The 15,349-nt window shown below is 43.4% G+C and overlaps 1 protein-coding gene across 1 annotated transcript in view; it reads left to right on the top strand.

Annotated features, from left to right (window-relative positions):
- The window catches only part of IREB2 (iron responsive element binding protein 2), a 69,441-nt gene extending 54,791 nt beyond the window's left edge, over positions 1–14,650 (top strand). Inside the window, exons 19-23 of the mRNA XM_030188118.1 lie at positions 1,908–2,047; positions 3,051–3,198; positions 3,284–3,406; positions 11,228–11,413; positions 13,130–14,650. Of these exons, the coding sequence (XP_030043978.1) occupies positions 1,908–2,047; positions 3,051–3,198; positions 3,284–3,406; positions 11,228–11,413; positions 13,130–13,240 (708 nt within the window). The 3' untranslated portion in view covers positions 13,241–14,650. The remainder of the gene's footprint in view (positions 1–1,907; positions 2,048–3,050; positions 3,199–3,283; positions 3,407–11,227; positions 11,414–13,129) is intronic.
- The last annotated feature ends 699 nt before the right edge of the window (positions 14,651–15,349 follow it).

The following is a 15,349-nucleotide window of genomic DNA, read 5'->3' as shown; positions in this document are numbered from 1 at the left end:
AGAATCGCTGGGTGGCTGGGGGGGGGGGGGGGGGCAGGAGACAGGAGAATCACACACACACACACTCTCTCACAGACACACTCACACCCAGTCTCACTCTCTCTCTGTCACACACATACACTTGCACATTCACTCTCTCTCACACAGTCACTCTCATACACATTCCGTGGAAAACCTTGCTAGTGCCCGTTTCATTTCTGTCAGAAACGGGCCTTTTTTACTAGTAAATAAAATATACTTCTACTACAATGTTTGCAAGACATAGGTATTGCAGGGGTACTATTAGAATGATTTGGCTCACTATTGAGCCAAATAACGTTTCAAGTATCTCAAAATTTCTTGTTTTCTTCAGACTTTAATATGGACTGTGGAATCCCACAAGGCTCTGTATTGTCCCCCATGTTAATTAAGTCCCCTTTAGACATTGATTCAGAGTCAGGGTCTGAGCGCATTTTGTTATGCGGATGATATTCTAATTTTAGCACAGATAGATCCACACACACTGACTATCTCAGGAGTGCAAAACGGTTTAGAAGCTGTATCTGCTTGTTTAAACATCAATAAGTTTTAAATTGATAAAAACTAAGGTTTCTTGGATTACAGGACATTGGGATAGACCTAAGGTGTCACCAATATTTGATAATCCAATACAGCCAGTGGAATGCTTCCGTTATTTGGGAATACTTATTGACGCCAGATTAATGTTTGAAAATCAGGTCGACATAGTGGTAAAAGAGGGTTTTGTAATCTTGAGAAGATTGTAATCATTAAAATATCTGTTTAATAAGAAAGTGTTACATACTTTAGTACATGCTTTGTTAACATCAAGTTAGATTATGCTAATATGATTTATGCAGGTTTATTAGGTAATAAATTGAAGAGATTGCAAACCTTGCAGAATGTGGCAATTAAGCTATTAGGAAACAAAAAAAAAATAGGTTGACGACTCCCCTCTATTTGGGCATTACCACTGGATGCCAATTAAATTTAGAATCTCTTTTAGAATTCTGGTTTTGACTCGCAAAGCATTTTACGAGTTAAAACCACCTTATTGAAGTACCTTAACTATTGCAGGAATGGTCCTTAGATCGATGCAGGATTTCAGGATGGTTGAGCCTCCAAGAACTAGAATTAGGTTAGACTGAGCAAGGGGAAGAGCTTTCTCTTGCTTTGCACCTCATTTATGGCACTAGGAAATTTAAGACTATGCTCAAAACATTTTACTTTAAGCAGGCCTGTTCTTTTATTGAATAAGAGTTTAGGATTTATTACTCCTATGTGAATATTCTGGTTGTGTGTGTCTTGAGAGCATGTTGTTGGGTCTTTCCTGTCAATAACAATGGTGTTCTTTTAAATTTGTAATTGTATTTTAACTGCTGTGATCTGTTTAGGCCAGACGGTGTATTACATTTTTATAATAAACATACACATCATATTCCATGTTTCTAGGCATCCAAATAAGCAATGAGGTTTCAACAGTTGCCACTAAGCTTGGTGTAGGTTACTTAACTGATTGCAGGATTCCTACCATGGAAGCCTCTGCTTGAGAAGTTAGAAGCAGAGGTAGGGAAGCTAATTTTCAGTTTTTCTTGGTGCTTGCTTGCCTTAAAGGTATGTTGTACCCACAAGGCTTAAGCGGGTTTCCAAAGACAGACTCCTAGTGGAGTTTGCATCTGAAAATTCTGCAGTGGCTGATGTCACATATTTACTTGGAGGGGAACTCAAAAGTTAAACCAAAAAAAGAAATGCCGTAACTCTACCTTCTGTGTTCTCACAAGGGGGTAATTTTCAGGGGTGCCTTTACCTAGAGAATCCATATGAAAAATGCACCTTTTAATCATTAGTCATGTTGTTGTGATACATTGTTACTGTTTAATATTTTTTCTTTTTTCTTTTCTTTTTTTTAGGCCAAAGAACCTATTCTTCAGGCCATCGAAAATGCCCATGTCTTGTTATATTTGGGTGATTGTGTAACCACAGATCATATATCACCTGCTGGAAGCATTGCAAGAAATAGTGCTGCTGCTAAGTATCTAACAAACAAAGGGTAGGAACAGTTGAGTAGTTAACATCTACACCAGTGAAAGATGCTTTATATATGACAGCATTATTGAACAAAGTAGTTGCTTATATATTATGCAACTGTCCCATACACAGAATTGAAGAACATCTTTAGTACATCTGGCCTTTTGATAACTTGTATAGGGTTTTTTTTTTTTGGGGGGGGGGGTCACTTCTCTCAAAGTAAAAGGCAGCAGATATGTTAATGAACATCTTTCTCCAAGCCCTCCATCCTCCCCCCCCCCCCCCCACACACACAAAAAGGATTTAAACAAAAAAAAAACTCGTTCAGTGGGCTTATTTAGGGGAAGGGGATGGGATTTGACATACTACCTTTCTGTGTTTACAATCAAAGCAGTTTACATATTATATATAGGCCCTTACTTTGTATCTGGGGCAATGGAGGGTTAAGTGACTTGCTCAGAGTCACAAGGAGCTACAGTGGGAATCAAACCCGGTTCCTGTGGTTTTCAGACTGCCGCACTAACCACTAAGCTACTCCTCTATTTAGGAAAGTGGTGGTAACTCTTCACATTTCTGAACTGCCATATAAAGGGTTTACCACTCCCTTAAGACTCAGTTGACCTCTTAACTCGGTGAAAAGCATGTAGGCATAATGACGTAACCATACAAGTCTACAACTGGGAGTCTATAGCAATCCTTTTGATCCTCCTTTATGGAGAGTATTTAAAATCTTTAATATGCTAATAGTATCGTTAGCACTGTGATTCCTAAATATACAAGAGTTAACTGCCTTTCTATTGAGTTGACCAACTAAACAGACAAGTAAATAAGCCAGCTACTGTAGTGGTCTTTTGACATACCCTTTAAAATGTCCACACACAAAGCCATTTACAGTGCCAGTTCCTACAGTGAAGAATGTTTCATACATCACATCAGACTGTCCACTATTTAAGGCAAAGTTGCCACATTTAACTTGTCACGTTATGTCACAAATATTAAGTACAGTTTTACTTTATTTTCCTTAGTCTCACACCTCGTGAATTCAACTCGTATGGTGCTCGAAGGGGTAATGATGCTGTAATGACAAGAGGCACCTTTGCAAATATTAAGCTATTCAACAAATTTATTGGGAAAACGGGTCCTAAAACTATTCATTTCCCTTCAGGACAGATGGTGAGTGTGAACATAGTTATTAGGGGTGGGGGAGGCACTATATTTGCAGTCTAACTCTATCTAATTCACCCTGTTTTGTTTGTAGCTAGATGTGTTTGAGGTAGCAGAGCTGTACCAGAAGGCAGGAGTTCCACTGATAATACTAGCAGGAAAGAAGTATGGATCTGGTAGTTCAAGAGACTGGGCTGCTAAGGGACCTTACTTGTTGGTATGTTTTGATTTCAATTATCCAGACTTTTTAAAGAGAAATTATTGAATATCCACCTTGAATAAACCTTTGAAATGTAAAATTCTCCGAGGACAAGCAGGCCTCTTGTTCTCACATGTGGGTCGACGTCCGCGTCAGCCCAGGAAACGGCAAATTTTTCACCAGCGAAATAAAAAGTTTTGCCAGAGCCTTCTAGCATGCGAGGTGCGCGCACAACTTCCCACCCGTCACGTGAACGTGCCTCCTCAGTTTTTTCTTGTCCGCGAACGAGGTGACAGGTTTTTTTCTGTGCTCCTCGTAAGGCCCAGGAAAAGTCTGACAACTTGTATCTATCATTCTTTATTTTTCGTCATTTTTTTTTCTTTAAAAAAAAAAAACTTCACATAGCTAAATTCTTAGTTTAGCCCCCCTTTTAAACAAAGGTGCAGCCAGCTTTAGGCCACGCGGTCTGGTTCTCTTTCTTTTTTTGTGCCCTTTTTTCTTTTAATAGGTACAATCGCGTCTTTTGATTTCGCCAAAGCCGTTTTTCCTTCCATGTCATTGAAGACACCCAGCGGCTACAAACGTTGTACTTGGTGCAACCAGACCATCTCAAGTACCGATACCCAAGCCTGGTATATCCAGTGCCTTGGGCCTGACCATAGCCCAGTCGCTTGTAGTCTGTGTCTTTGTATGAAAAAACGAACCCACGCGTCTCGAGAAGCCCAATGAGAAAAGCTTTTTGGGGCCCGGTCCTTCGACGTCGGTACCAAGATCGTCGACATCGACGGGAGCAGAGGTAATGGCTACTGAGAGACCAACTCTTGCTGGGAGCAGTGAGTTGGTCTCCACCTGCCTCGAGGCCTTCTGTTATGCAGGCCCCCTGGGACTGACCTTCGTCAGACCCGACCCCGAGGAGACATGAAGATTCCACGTCCTCCTCGGTACCGAGGAGTCTCTGATGGGCATCGAGCGAAGGCAAAGAAGCACCATCATCGTTCTCCTTCGATGCACAGTACCGAGAGCTCTGGGGTGTTGAGAGAGTTGGCGCCCGAGAAGTGTCGGCGCCAAGAGGATCGCTCCCCCTCGATACAGGAGGTGCCGATACGTCGGTCTCCTAGCAGCCCAATGCCTGCTCCCGAGCCTCCACAGATTCTGACACCGCCTGTTCCACTGACCCCGCGGACCTTTCTGATGGCGGCTCTCGATGAGCGCATCCGAGCCTTGTTTCCAGAACTTCTGGAGGGACTGCTACGTCAGTCAGCTTCGGTGTCGGGGGTGCTTGCGCCTTCTGTACCATCTGCTGCAGCGGTGTCTGGTCCTTCTGCGTTGAGGTCTCCGACTATGGTGCCGCCTGCGGCGTCGGCTACCACCGGACGTCTCCCCTTCGACGTCTGTGGAGGGAGCTTCGCCGCAGTCAGACAGGGCGTCGGCCTCTCGACATCACCATAGAGGACATCGTTCCTTGGCGTCGAGGCAGGTTCAGTGTTGAAGTTTGACACAGGCTTTATCCGACAGTGAGCAGGAGCGTTCGTGGGAGTCAGAGGAAGATCCCAGGTACTTTTCTTCTGATGAGTCCTTTTGAGTCCTTTGGTTTTCCCTCTGATCCTTCCCCTCCGCCAGAGAGGAGACTGTCTCCACCAGAGAGTCTGTCTTTTTTTCTCTCTTGTCCGGGAAATGGCTACGGCTATTCCCTTCCCTGTGGAGGTTGAGCCCAGGGCTGAGATGCTCGAGGTCTTGGATTATTCTTCTCCACCTAAAGAGGCTGTAACAGTTCCTCTGCATAAGGTACTGAAGGAAGTCCTTATGCGAAACTGATCGGCCCCTCTGTCTGGCCCTGTGGTCCTGAAGAAAGCTGAATCCCAGTATCGGATCCACGGTGAACCTGGATTGGTGAGGTCCCAGTTACCCCTCAATTCCATGGTGGTGGACTCCACCCTCAAGAGAGCCAGGAGTACTAGAGACTATGCTTCAGCACCCCCCAGGCAGAGAAGCTAGAACTCTTGATTCTTTTGGGAGGAAGACGTATCAGGCTGCTATGCTCGCTGCCAAGATTCAGTCATACCAGCTCTTCACGAGCGTGCACTTGCAGGACTCGATACGGCAACTGTCGAGCTTGGTTGATGCACTCCCTACGGAGCTGGCCGAGCCTTTTCACCAGGTGGTCAGGCAGCAGAAGGCGTGTCGAAAGTTCCTGGCCAGGGATACATTTGACAGTTTTGATGTAGCATCCAGGATCACTGCTCAGGGTATAGTGATGCACCGACTCTCATGACTGCGTGTCTCTGACCTGGATCATTCTGTCCAGCAGCAAATGGCGGATGTTCCTTGCCGGGGGGGGGGGGGGGGGGGGACATCCTTTTTGGTGAAAGTAGAGAATCTTGTTGATTAGATCAAGAAGCATAATGATGCTATGGATTCTCTCTCCCACCGGGCGCCTTCTGCTACTGCCTCCTCATCTAGGAGGTATTTTGAGGGGAAGAGGAGTGCTCCCTATTCCTATCCTAGGCGTAGGTACACTCCTGCTTCTCAGCAGCATGCCCAGGATCAGCCCCAGCACGCTCGTTCTCATCAACAGCGTACATCTAAGGCCCATACTGCTCCCCAGCAAAAGCAAGGGACGGGCTTTTGACTGGCTCCAGTTAAGCATAGCCTCAATAAAAGTGTCCATACCGGATGACTTGCCGGTTGGAGGGAGGTTGATATTTTTTCACGAAAGGTGGCCTCTTATAACCTCCGATCGGTGGGTTCTTCAAATAGTCTGGTTAGGATACGCCCTCAATCTGGAATCCAAACCTCCAAATTGCCCACCAGGAGCTCATTCATACAGTTCCCAGCACAAACAGGTACTTGCAGAGGAACTCTCCGCCCTTCTAAAGGCTCAAGCGGTCGAACCCGTTCCACCAGGGAAAGAAGGGCTGGGATTCTATTCCAGGTACTTCCTTGTGCAGAAAAAGACGGGGGATGTGTCCCATCCTAGACCTAAGGGGCCTGAACAAATTTCTGGTTCGAGAATGGTTTCCCTGGGCACCCTTCTTCCCATGATTCAGGAGAACGATTGGCTATGCTCTCTGGACTTAAAGGATGCTTACACACATATGATACTTCCAGCTCACAGGAAGTATCTTCGATTTCAGCTGGGAACTCAGCACCTTCAGTACCGTGTATTGCCTTTTGGTCTGGCGTCTGAGCCCAGGGTGTTCACAAAGTGTCTGGCTGTAGTCGCAGTGTTGCTACGCAGACTGGGAGTGCATGTGTTCCCTTACCTCGATGATTGGCTGGTGAAGAGCACCTCAGAAGCAGGTGCTCTACAATCCATGCGAATGACTATTCAGGTGCTAGAGCTACTGGGTTTCATGATCAATTACTCCATGTCCCATCTCACCCCAGTACAGAAGTTGGAATTCATTGGGGCTCTGTTGAACACAAAGACAGCTCGAGCTTATCTTCCCGACGCAAGTACAGACAAAATTCCTGTCCCTGGTTTGAGCGTCTCAACAGATCACGGCTCGGCAGATGTTGAGACTTCAGGGGCACATGGCCTCCACAGTTCATGTAACTCCCATGGCATGTCTACATATGAGATCAGTTCAATGGACCCTAGCTTCTCAGTTGTATCAGGCTGTGGGGGATCTAGAGGATGTAATCCAACTGCCCACTGACTTTCAGAATTCCCTTCAGTGGTGGATGATTCGATCCAATTTGACCTTGGGACGTCCATTCCAAATTCCTCAGCCACAAAACGTGTTGATGACAGATGCATCCCTCCTGGGGTGGGGAGCTCATGTAGATTTTATTTATTTATTTATTGCATTTGTATCCCACATTTTCCCACCTATTTGCGGGTTCAGTGTGGCTTACAATATATTGTATTGATGGAAGTACAATTTGTTACAACTCGATTATGGTTACATTGTGAGGAGTAAAGTGAAAATAAAGTCTACGTATCGCAAGGGGAATAGGACAGTGGAACAGAACAATGGAATAGTGGAAGAACAGTGGATACTGATAGGATTACAGAACAATAGCTAAAGAACGTTTGGTTGTTACATTTTTACCTGTAGATTAAGGTTTGAGTGTGTTAGAATTTCGGGGAATAAGAGTATAAATGAGTATGTATTGGTGCAGTATTAACAGTATGCTTGGGCTTCATGTGTTTTAATCCTTTCAATAGATTTCTTCGAAGAGATAAGTCTTCAACGATTTGCGGAAGTCGGTCAGCTCATAAATCGTCTTCAGGTTGCGTGGTAGTTTATTCCAGAATTGGGCTCCTTGGGCTTTACACTCAAGGAGCTTGGTCCTTTCAGGAAAAAGGTCTTCAGATCAACTTCCTGGAACTGCGAGCAATCTGGAACGCTCTAAAGGCTTTCAGAGATCGGCTGTCCAACCAAACCATTTTAATTCAGACAATCAGGTTGCTATGTATTACACCAACAAGCAAGGGGGCACCGGATCTCACCCTCTCTGTCAGGAAGTCATCCAGATGTGCCTTTAGGCGCACCATCACGGCATGTTTCTGCAAGCCACTTATCTGGCAGGCATAAACAGCAGTCTGGCCGACAGACTGAGCAAGATAATGCAACCTCACAAGTGGTCACTGAACATGGGAGTAGCCCGCAAGATCTTACGAGCGTGGGGCACCCCCTCAGTGGATCTTTTTGCCACTCAGATCAATCACAAGGTCCCTCAGTTCTGTTCCAGGCTTCAGGCCCACAACAGACTGGCGTCAGATGCCTGTCTCCTGCTTTGGGGAACAGGCCTTCTGTATGCGTATCCTCCCATACCTCTAGTAGGGAAGAGTTTGCTGAAACTCAAGCAAGACCGCGGAACAATGATTCTGATTGTGCCCTCTTGGCCCTGTCAGATTTGGTTCCCTCTTCTTCTGGAGTTGTCCTCCAAAAAAACGGTGGAGATTGGACTGTGTTCTGACCCTCATCACCCAGAACGAGGGGTCGCTTCTACATCCCAACCTCCAGTCTCTGGCTCTCACGGCCTGGATGTTGAGAGCTTAGAATTCGCCTCCTTGGGTCTTTCAGAGGGTGTCTGAGTCTTACTTGCTTCCAGGAAAGATTCCACAAAAAAGTGTTACTCTTTGAAATGGAGGTTTGCCATCTGGTGTGACAGCAAGGCCCTAGATCCTTTTTTCTTGTCCTACACGGACCCTGCTTGAATACCTTCTACACTTATCAGAGTCTGGTCTCAAGACCAACCCGTGAGAGTTCACCTTAGTGCGATTAGTGCTTATCATCGCCATGTAGAGGGTAAGCCTATCTCTGGACAAGCCTTTAGTTGTTCGCTTCATGAGAGGTTTGCTTTTGTCAAAGCCCCCAGTCAAACCTCCACCAGTGTCATGAGATCTCAATGTCGTTCTCACCCAGCTGATGAAAGCACCTTTTGAGCCACTGAATTCCTGCCATCTGAAGTACTTGACCTGGAAGGTCATTTTCAGACAGTCTGCCCAGTTGTTTGTTTCTTTCGACCCCAACAGGAGGGGAGTCGCCATCGGAAAACGCACAATTTCCAATTGGCTAGCAGATTGCATTTCCTTCACTTATACCCAAGCTAAGTTGACTCTAGAGGGCCATGTGAAGGCTCATAATGTTAGAGCCATGGCTGCGTCAGTGGCTCACTTAGTCAGCCTCCATTGAAGAGATTTGCAAGGCTGCAACGTGGTCATCAGTCCACACATTCACATCTCACTACTGCCTTCAGCAGGATACCTGACGTTAGTCGGTTTGGGCAGTCAGTGCTGCAGAATCTGTTCGGGGTTTAGAATCCAACTCCACCCCCCTAGACCCATTTTTGTTCTGTTCCAGGCTGCGTTCTCAGTTACTTGTTTATGGTTGCAGGTCAATCTGTGTTATGTCCTCGCTGTTGTGAGGCCCAGTTAACCAATGTTTTGAGTCAGCCTGGTTGCTAGGGATACCCCACATGTGAGAACAAGCAGCCTGCTTGTCCTCGGAGAAAGCGAAGATACTTACCTGTGGCAGGTATTCTCCAAGGACAGCAGGCTGATTGTTCTCACAAACCCGCCCACCTCCCCTTTGTAGTTTTTGTTTGTTTGTTTGTTTATATGCTTTTTGATTAAACTGAGGAAGCACGTTCACGCGACGGGTGGGAAGTCATGTGCTGTGCGCGTAGTTCGCGCGCTAGAAGGCTCTGGCAAAGCTTTTTATTCTGCTGGTGAAAAATTTGCCATTTCCTGGGCCGACGTGGATGTCGGCCCACATGTGAGAACAATCAGCCTGCTGTCCTCGGAGAATACCTGCTACAGGTAAGTATCTTCGCTTTATTGACTAGTATTTGGCCACAGATTTTCATTGTTAAAGATGGATGGCTATTTTTAATGCTAACACAAACCACTTAACACAAAAAGAAGCCAAAACATGGTACAAGGTCTAAGACCATGTCATATATACTTACAAGTTCACAGTTTTGTAGAGAATCCAAGGGAAACAGAGTACTCATTTCATCGCCAAGACAGACTTCATCAGGAGCAGTTCTAAGCTTGCAGCTCCTACAGTGCAACATGGGATAGAATGCCAATCTCATCCTTTGTTGGTCGAGAAAGAACCATTATCCTAGGCTGTAAACAATTACGCTCAAGGTTTCTTTCTCCCCAAATTAATTCTGTCATTCTGCTTTATTCACTTTCATAGTCCCTTTTTTTTCTTTAAATCATTTTTATTTGAGCGGCTTGAGAAGAAACAAACAGTACAGGAGAAGCACAAACAGCACAGTATTCCCAAACTCTGAACAACTAGACCTCGTGGTGGTTACTAGAAACACCCTACCCCCCTCCACCCAGAGACAATACCCTTCATGTCAATCCGCTAGCAGCTCACAAATTAAGCAGCCTACTGCAAGTCCATACTGGAAGGGTAGTCCAAAATGGTTTTCATTGTTCAGAATCTCAAGCCTCAAAAGCAAACACGTACTAAATCATCATCATAATCATATAATTTGTAAAGTATAACTAAAGAGCCCATATAATTGCATTTAAAGGAAAATAAATCATTCTAGTTCTGAAATTCAATTCGTTGTAGGTTGTAGTAGCTTGTGTTGCACTAATGCAGGATATGTGGTCCTCAAGTACCTCAGGTTTTCAAGAGATCCACGCTGAATATGTATGAGATCATCTGCATACAAAGAAGGCAGTGTATGCAAATCTACCTTGCACATTTACTGTAGGTATTCTAAAAACCTAACAAGCACTCAGACTGCTTACCCTTAGACTAACACAAGTAGTCTCCAGAAATGATCTTTCAAGACAACACAAGTGTTGATGGACTTACGTGGTACACATTTTGGTACAAATTAAATGTTACTTAACTGATGCTATGTAGCCAATATGAATGCTTTATTTTTTAACAATAAAAGCTGTCTCACCCAGCCTGCAAAGAATCCAGTTTTGCCTGGGACCAATACATTTATTAGAGCCCCATACTATAAACTGAGTGCAACAGAAAATTTGAAAATTTCCAGCCTCACAATACTTTTTAATTTGTGTATGTAGTTCCTCTCTTTCAATCTTCAAATTTAATTTTGTGCTTCAGCACAGACATGGCAGATGACCACTGCATGCAGCAGTCCTTTTTTTTTTTTTTTTTTTTTTTTTCATTTGAGAGAAGGTAAGATAATTCACAACAGTTACACAGGAAGCCTGTGTAACTGGCTGTCCAGAAATTAGCTTTTATCAACAGAGATGTATTTAAAAGTACTGTAACTATTCGGGGAAATTAGGCGTCTCAGTCCAGTTCCAAGAAAGCTTTCATGACATACTTCATATGTTATAAAATTACTGTGGTTCAAACAACCAACCAAACTCCTTTTTCATTATAGGGTGTCAAAGCTGTTATAGCTGAAAGTTATGAGAAAATTCATAAAGACCATTTGGTAGAAATCGGCATAGTTCCACTTCAGTTTCTTCCTGGAGAGAATGCAGAAACTCTGGGCCTCACTGGCAAGGAGCAGTTTTCTATATCGTTTCCTCAGGAGCTGACTCCTAGAATAACATTGGATGTAAAGGTATATGTCTTCTTAAGACAAATAATACTGCACATCAGTAAGTTCACAGTGATGGTAATAACAGAGTTACAGGAGGATGGAATAACCTAGCTTTCAACAGGAGAAAAACTAGTGTATCAGATTCAGGGGAAAGAGATTAGTGGAGACGGATGGAAGTTTAAAAGTTACCTGCTAATCTAACATCAACCAGTACAACATTATCAAGAACAGGTTGGCATGAATCCTGTCTTTGCCACCCTTTTTATAGAGAAGAGTGGGTTTAGGAAATCAAGAGAGACAATGGAGAGATGGACTGGGAGGTCCCTGAACATTATGCAGGTTAACAGAGGGGTCTGTACCAGGGGCGTAGCCAGACCTCATGGTGCGAGGGGGCCAGAGCCCGAGGTGGGGGGTACATTTTAGTCTGCTGCCCTGCCGCCACCTTGCTGTACCCCACAGCAAGGCGGTCCCCAACCCCCGCCAGCTGAAGCCTTCTCCGTCACCGCCGCATTCCTTGTCCTCTCTCTCTTCCTCCTCACGTCCTGCACACTCCTTTAAATGAAACAGCATGCAGGACGTGAGAAGGAAGAGAGAGCAGGGCAGGGAACGCGGCAGCACCGGAGACCGGCAGTGGACAAGGCTTCAACTGGTAGGGGTTGGGGACCCCCGGCAGCAAAACCAGGGGCCCAGATGAAATTTGGGGGCCCCTGTGGCCCCACCTAGCTACGCCACTGGTCTGCACAACCAAAAAGGTAGTCGCAAGGCAAGGTGCAGCAGCAATAGGTGGGGAGGGAAGGGAAGAGGCAAATATGGGTGATTGGGCTGGCAAAAGAAAATTTCCCCATAAGCCTCTTGGGTTTGAGGTCAGAAAGGAAAGACTGACTGGTTGAGCCATTCACAGGGGAGAGTGAGGAGGGAGCCTGGTCCCATCAGAGAGAGAGAGACTGATGGGGATAGGCTGGGTATCCCCAAATGTTTTGGAGGTTGATAAAAACTGTGTGATACCCTCTTCGCTTCCCAAACATTTTATATTTGCATTGTTTTCTTATGTATTTATGCGTTCTTGTATCCCACTGTTATCCAAAAACAAGTTTTGGTTCAAAGTGGCTTACAGTTTACATTTTAGGTGAAGTTACAGATGGTTTTTATTGTTATGACATGGATATAACAAGGTCGTCATGAGCATAACTTCAAGTTTACATGCAATACTGAAAAGAAAAAAATGTACCTCAATAGTTAAGGAATCCATGCAACCACAGAGGTTGGAAGCTCCTGTTCTGTTCTGTTCTAGAATGTTTGATGAGGGAAGAAGAAGACAAGCTTAATTTTATTCATTCAGTTTGGCTCTATAGTAAGAACATAGTATAGCTAGTAACTTGGATTAGCATAACATGAGTCCTATGAGGTAAATTTGGTTTGACTTGTTTTGTTGAGTAAAACCTCTAGAAAGACAGAACCCAGAGCAAGTGGAAATACATAGAATTCATATATTATATGGAAATTAAATTATTTGGTTTTATTTCTCCATATAGTTTTAGATAGTGTGTTTGTGTGGAGTCATTTAATTGAATGGTAATTGAAAGTGTCTTTGTCATGGTAGCTTGCAGGAATAATTCAAATACCATTTTTAAATCATAGAAAAGCAATATAGGTAATTAATCTGTGACCAAAATTATGAAGCAGGAAAGGATTTTTTTAACCAGCATCAAACAATGTAATGTTTTGTTTTTTGTTTAGGTAAGCACTGGAAAGGTATTCAGCGTGATCACTTTGTTTGAAACTGATGTGGAAATTACTTTATACAAACATGGAGGAATATTAAACTATGTTGCCCGAAGATTTTTATAGTACTGGCAAAACTATGGTCTAGGTACCGGCCAATCTGTGAATGCCTTGTGAACCCTGACATTCTTAACATTGAACCACAGTGCCAGTGAGCTTGGAAGATAATTTTGTCCAAGGACATGAAAGAACAAGAATGACCTGGGATCTCTGACTTTTCCCTGATTCTAGTTGGTGCTATCAGTGTTGCTAACTGACATTTTACAGTGTGTTTGAACAAGCAAAAAGGAAGATACCGTATCAGACTGGTCTGTAAATAATCTCACTGGCTAGAATACTGAATTCTGTTCAAGATTGTCAGAAGATCTTCCTTCAGCTATTTAAATTTGTATCTGTGAGGCTGTTTACTGCTGTTGGGCTGATTTATGGGGTGCTGGGAGGAAGAGGAGGGTTTGAACATCTGAGATGAGGCCAGTAATATTTCCTGTCAAAAAAGGTAAGATTCAGGTTTTGCAGGCTTAAACTCATCTTGATGCAGTTGATGTTGTCAAGCTATGCCTTTGCCATTTACAGTACCTTCAGTATGAGCTGTTCATTATAATTTGTTTAGCTAAAGCTCCTGGTTACAAAAAAGGTGTGCTTCGTATTCACCAAGCACCATTGTACTCTTACCATTTTAAATTATGCTAAATGTATTCACCCTTGAAACACTTGAGGTGACAGTTGCAATTATAATTTTGATCAGGGTAAATTTTTCTTTCAACTTTTAATCAGTTATTACTTGTGTCATTTTAATAACACTGAGAGTTCCAAATTTTTTAATTGAGACTTGTATGTTCTTCCTTTTCACTGACTTAGTTTTCTCTGATCTCTTTCCTTCCCAAACAAACCTCCATTTCCTTTCATCAAGTTAGTCATACACATAATTTTTAGGGATATGCAAAAATAAAAATGTTAATTTCTAAATTTTTCAGACTTTCCCCTTTTCAGGAGATTTTTGGTTTGTTTTCGATCATTTTTAAGTAAAATTAATAATGCACATTAGCGTTTTTAAAGTGCACAAATGAATTGTACACATTAAGTCCATTTTGTGCACGGGAAATGTGAGGTATTATAACAAATCCATATTCATTTTTAAGTACATAAATGAAAGCATAAAGGAATGTAGGTGCCTACTAGTCTAACCAGACATTAATGCGCTTAGCATTTAGGCATGAGCACTTGCACCAGCCATAGATCTGTGTAGCACCTAAATGCAGCAGATATGCACATAACATGGGGTCCAACCCATGCACCGCCCCTCTGTACTATGTAAGGTAAGCAAAATAATGCTTAAGCGGCATGTTGGTATATCTGCACATGCATACATAAATTCTAGCACTAAACATTCATGCACAAAAACACACAAATATTAGCACCTATTTTATAGAATTGCTGCAAGGGTACCTCAGTTACTTAAACAAAAAAAAAAAAAAAGACTTCTCTGATCTCATTCTTTGTGTCCCTTTTCTAGACTGGTTTCTGTCTCATCAGCTCTGATTTAGCCCGCAGTAGCTGCTTGTTTGTATGTGTGCATATATTGGGAAACAGGCTAAGACATGGTCAGTGAAAGGGCTTTATTCCTTTTCTTTCCTGCTTAAGTCACAATGGGGGGTAATTTTATAACGAGCCACCTAGTTTTAGGCACCAAAATGGCTTCTTAAAAATACCATCCCACATATATGTACATGTGTAGTATGTTGTACACATGTGCTTGCAAAAGAGAGGTGCTGACATTTACACTTGAGCTAGTATTTTATAAAGAAAATAGGCATCTACTTTTCTTTATAGGATAGGTTTAAATCGGGTGCATTAAATAGTGCTTTTGGTAGGTACCCCGTTCGAAAACTACCCTTACTATGCTGCTCTTCCCTATGGGCAGAGAACAGGTTTCAGGTTGGTGAGGTGCTATACATTCCGTTGGTGTACAGCATTTGTTCCTCCCTGGAAGTGGGCTGTGATTTGCTATTTTTAAGACTGATCCTAGCCCAATTGGCATGAAGAACAGGATCCTGGATGAAGAATTAAAACCCTGACTTTCCCTCACCACTGCATTAAACAATGGGATCACACTATATATAGCTGCACATGATATCTTGTGTTAGCAAATAAAGAAGAATTCAGTTATCTGGGGTA

The sequence above is a fragment of the Microcaecilia unicolor genome, chromosome 1, assembly GCF_901765095.1.
Source record: "Microcaecilia unicolor chromosome 1, aMicUni1.1, whole genome shotgun sequence".
Classification (NCBI taxonomy): domain Eukaryota; kingdom Metazoa; phylum Chordata; class Amphibia; order Gymnophiona; family Siphonopidae; genus Microcaecilia; species Microcaecilia unicolor.
The sequence above is the reverse complement of the archived record's forward strand: the minus strand, read 5'-3'. Positions and strand labels throughout refer to the sequence as shown.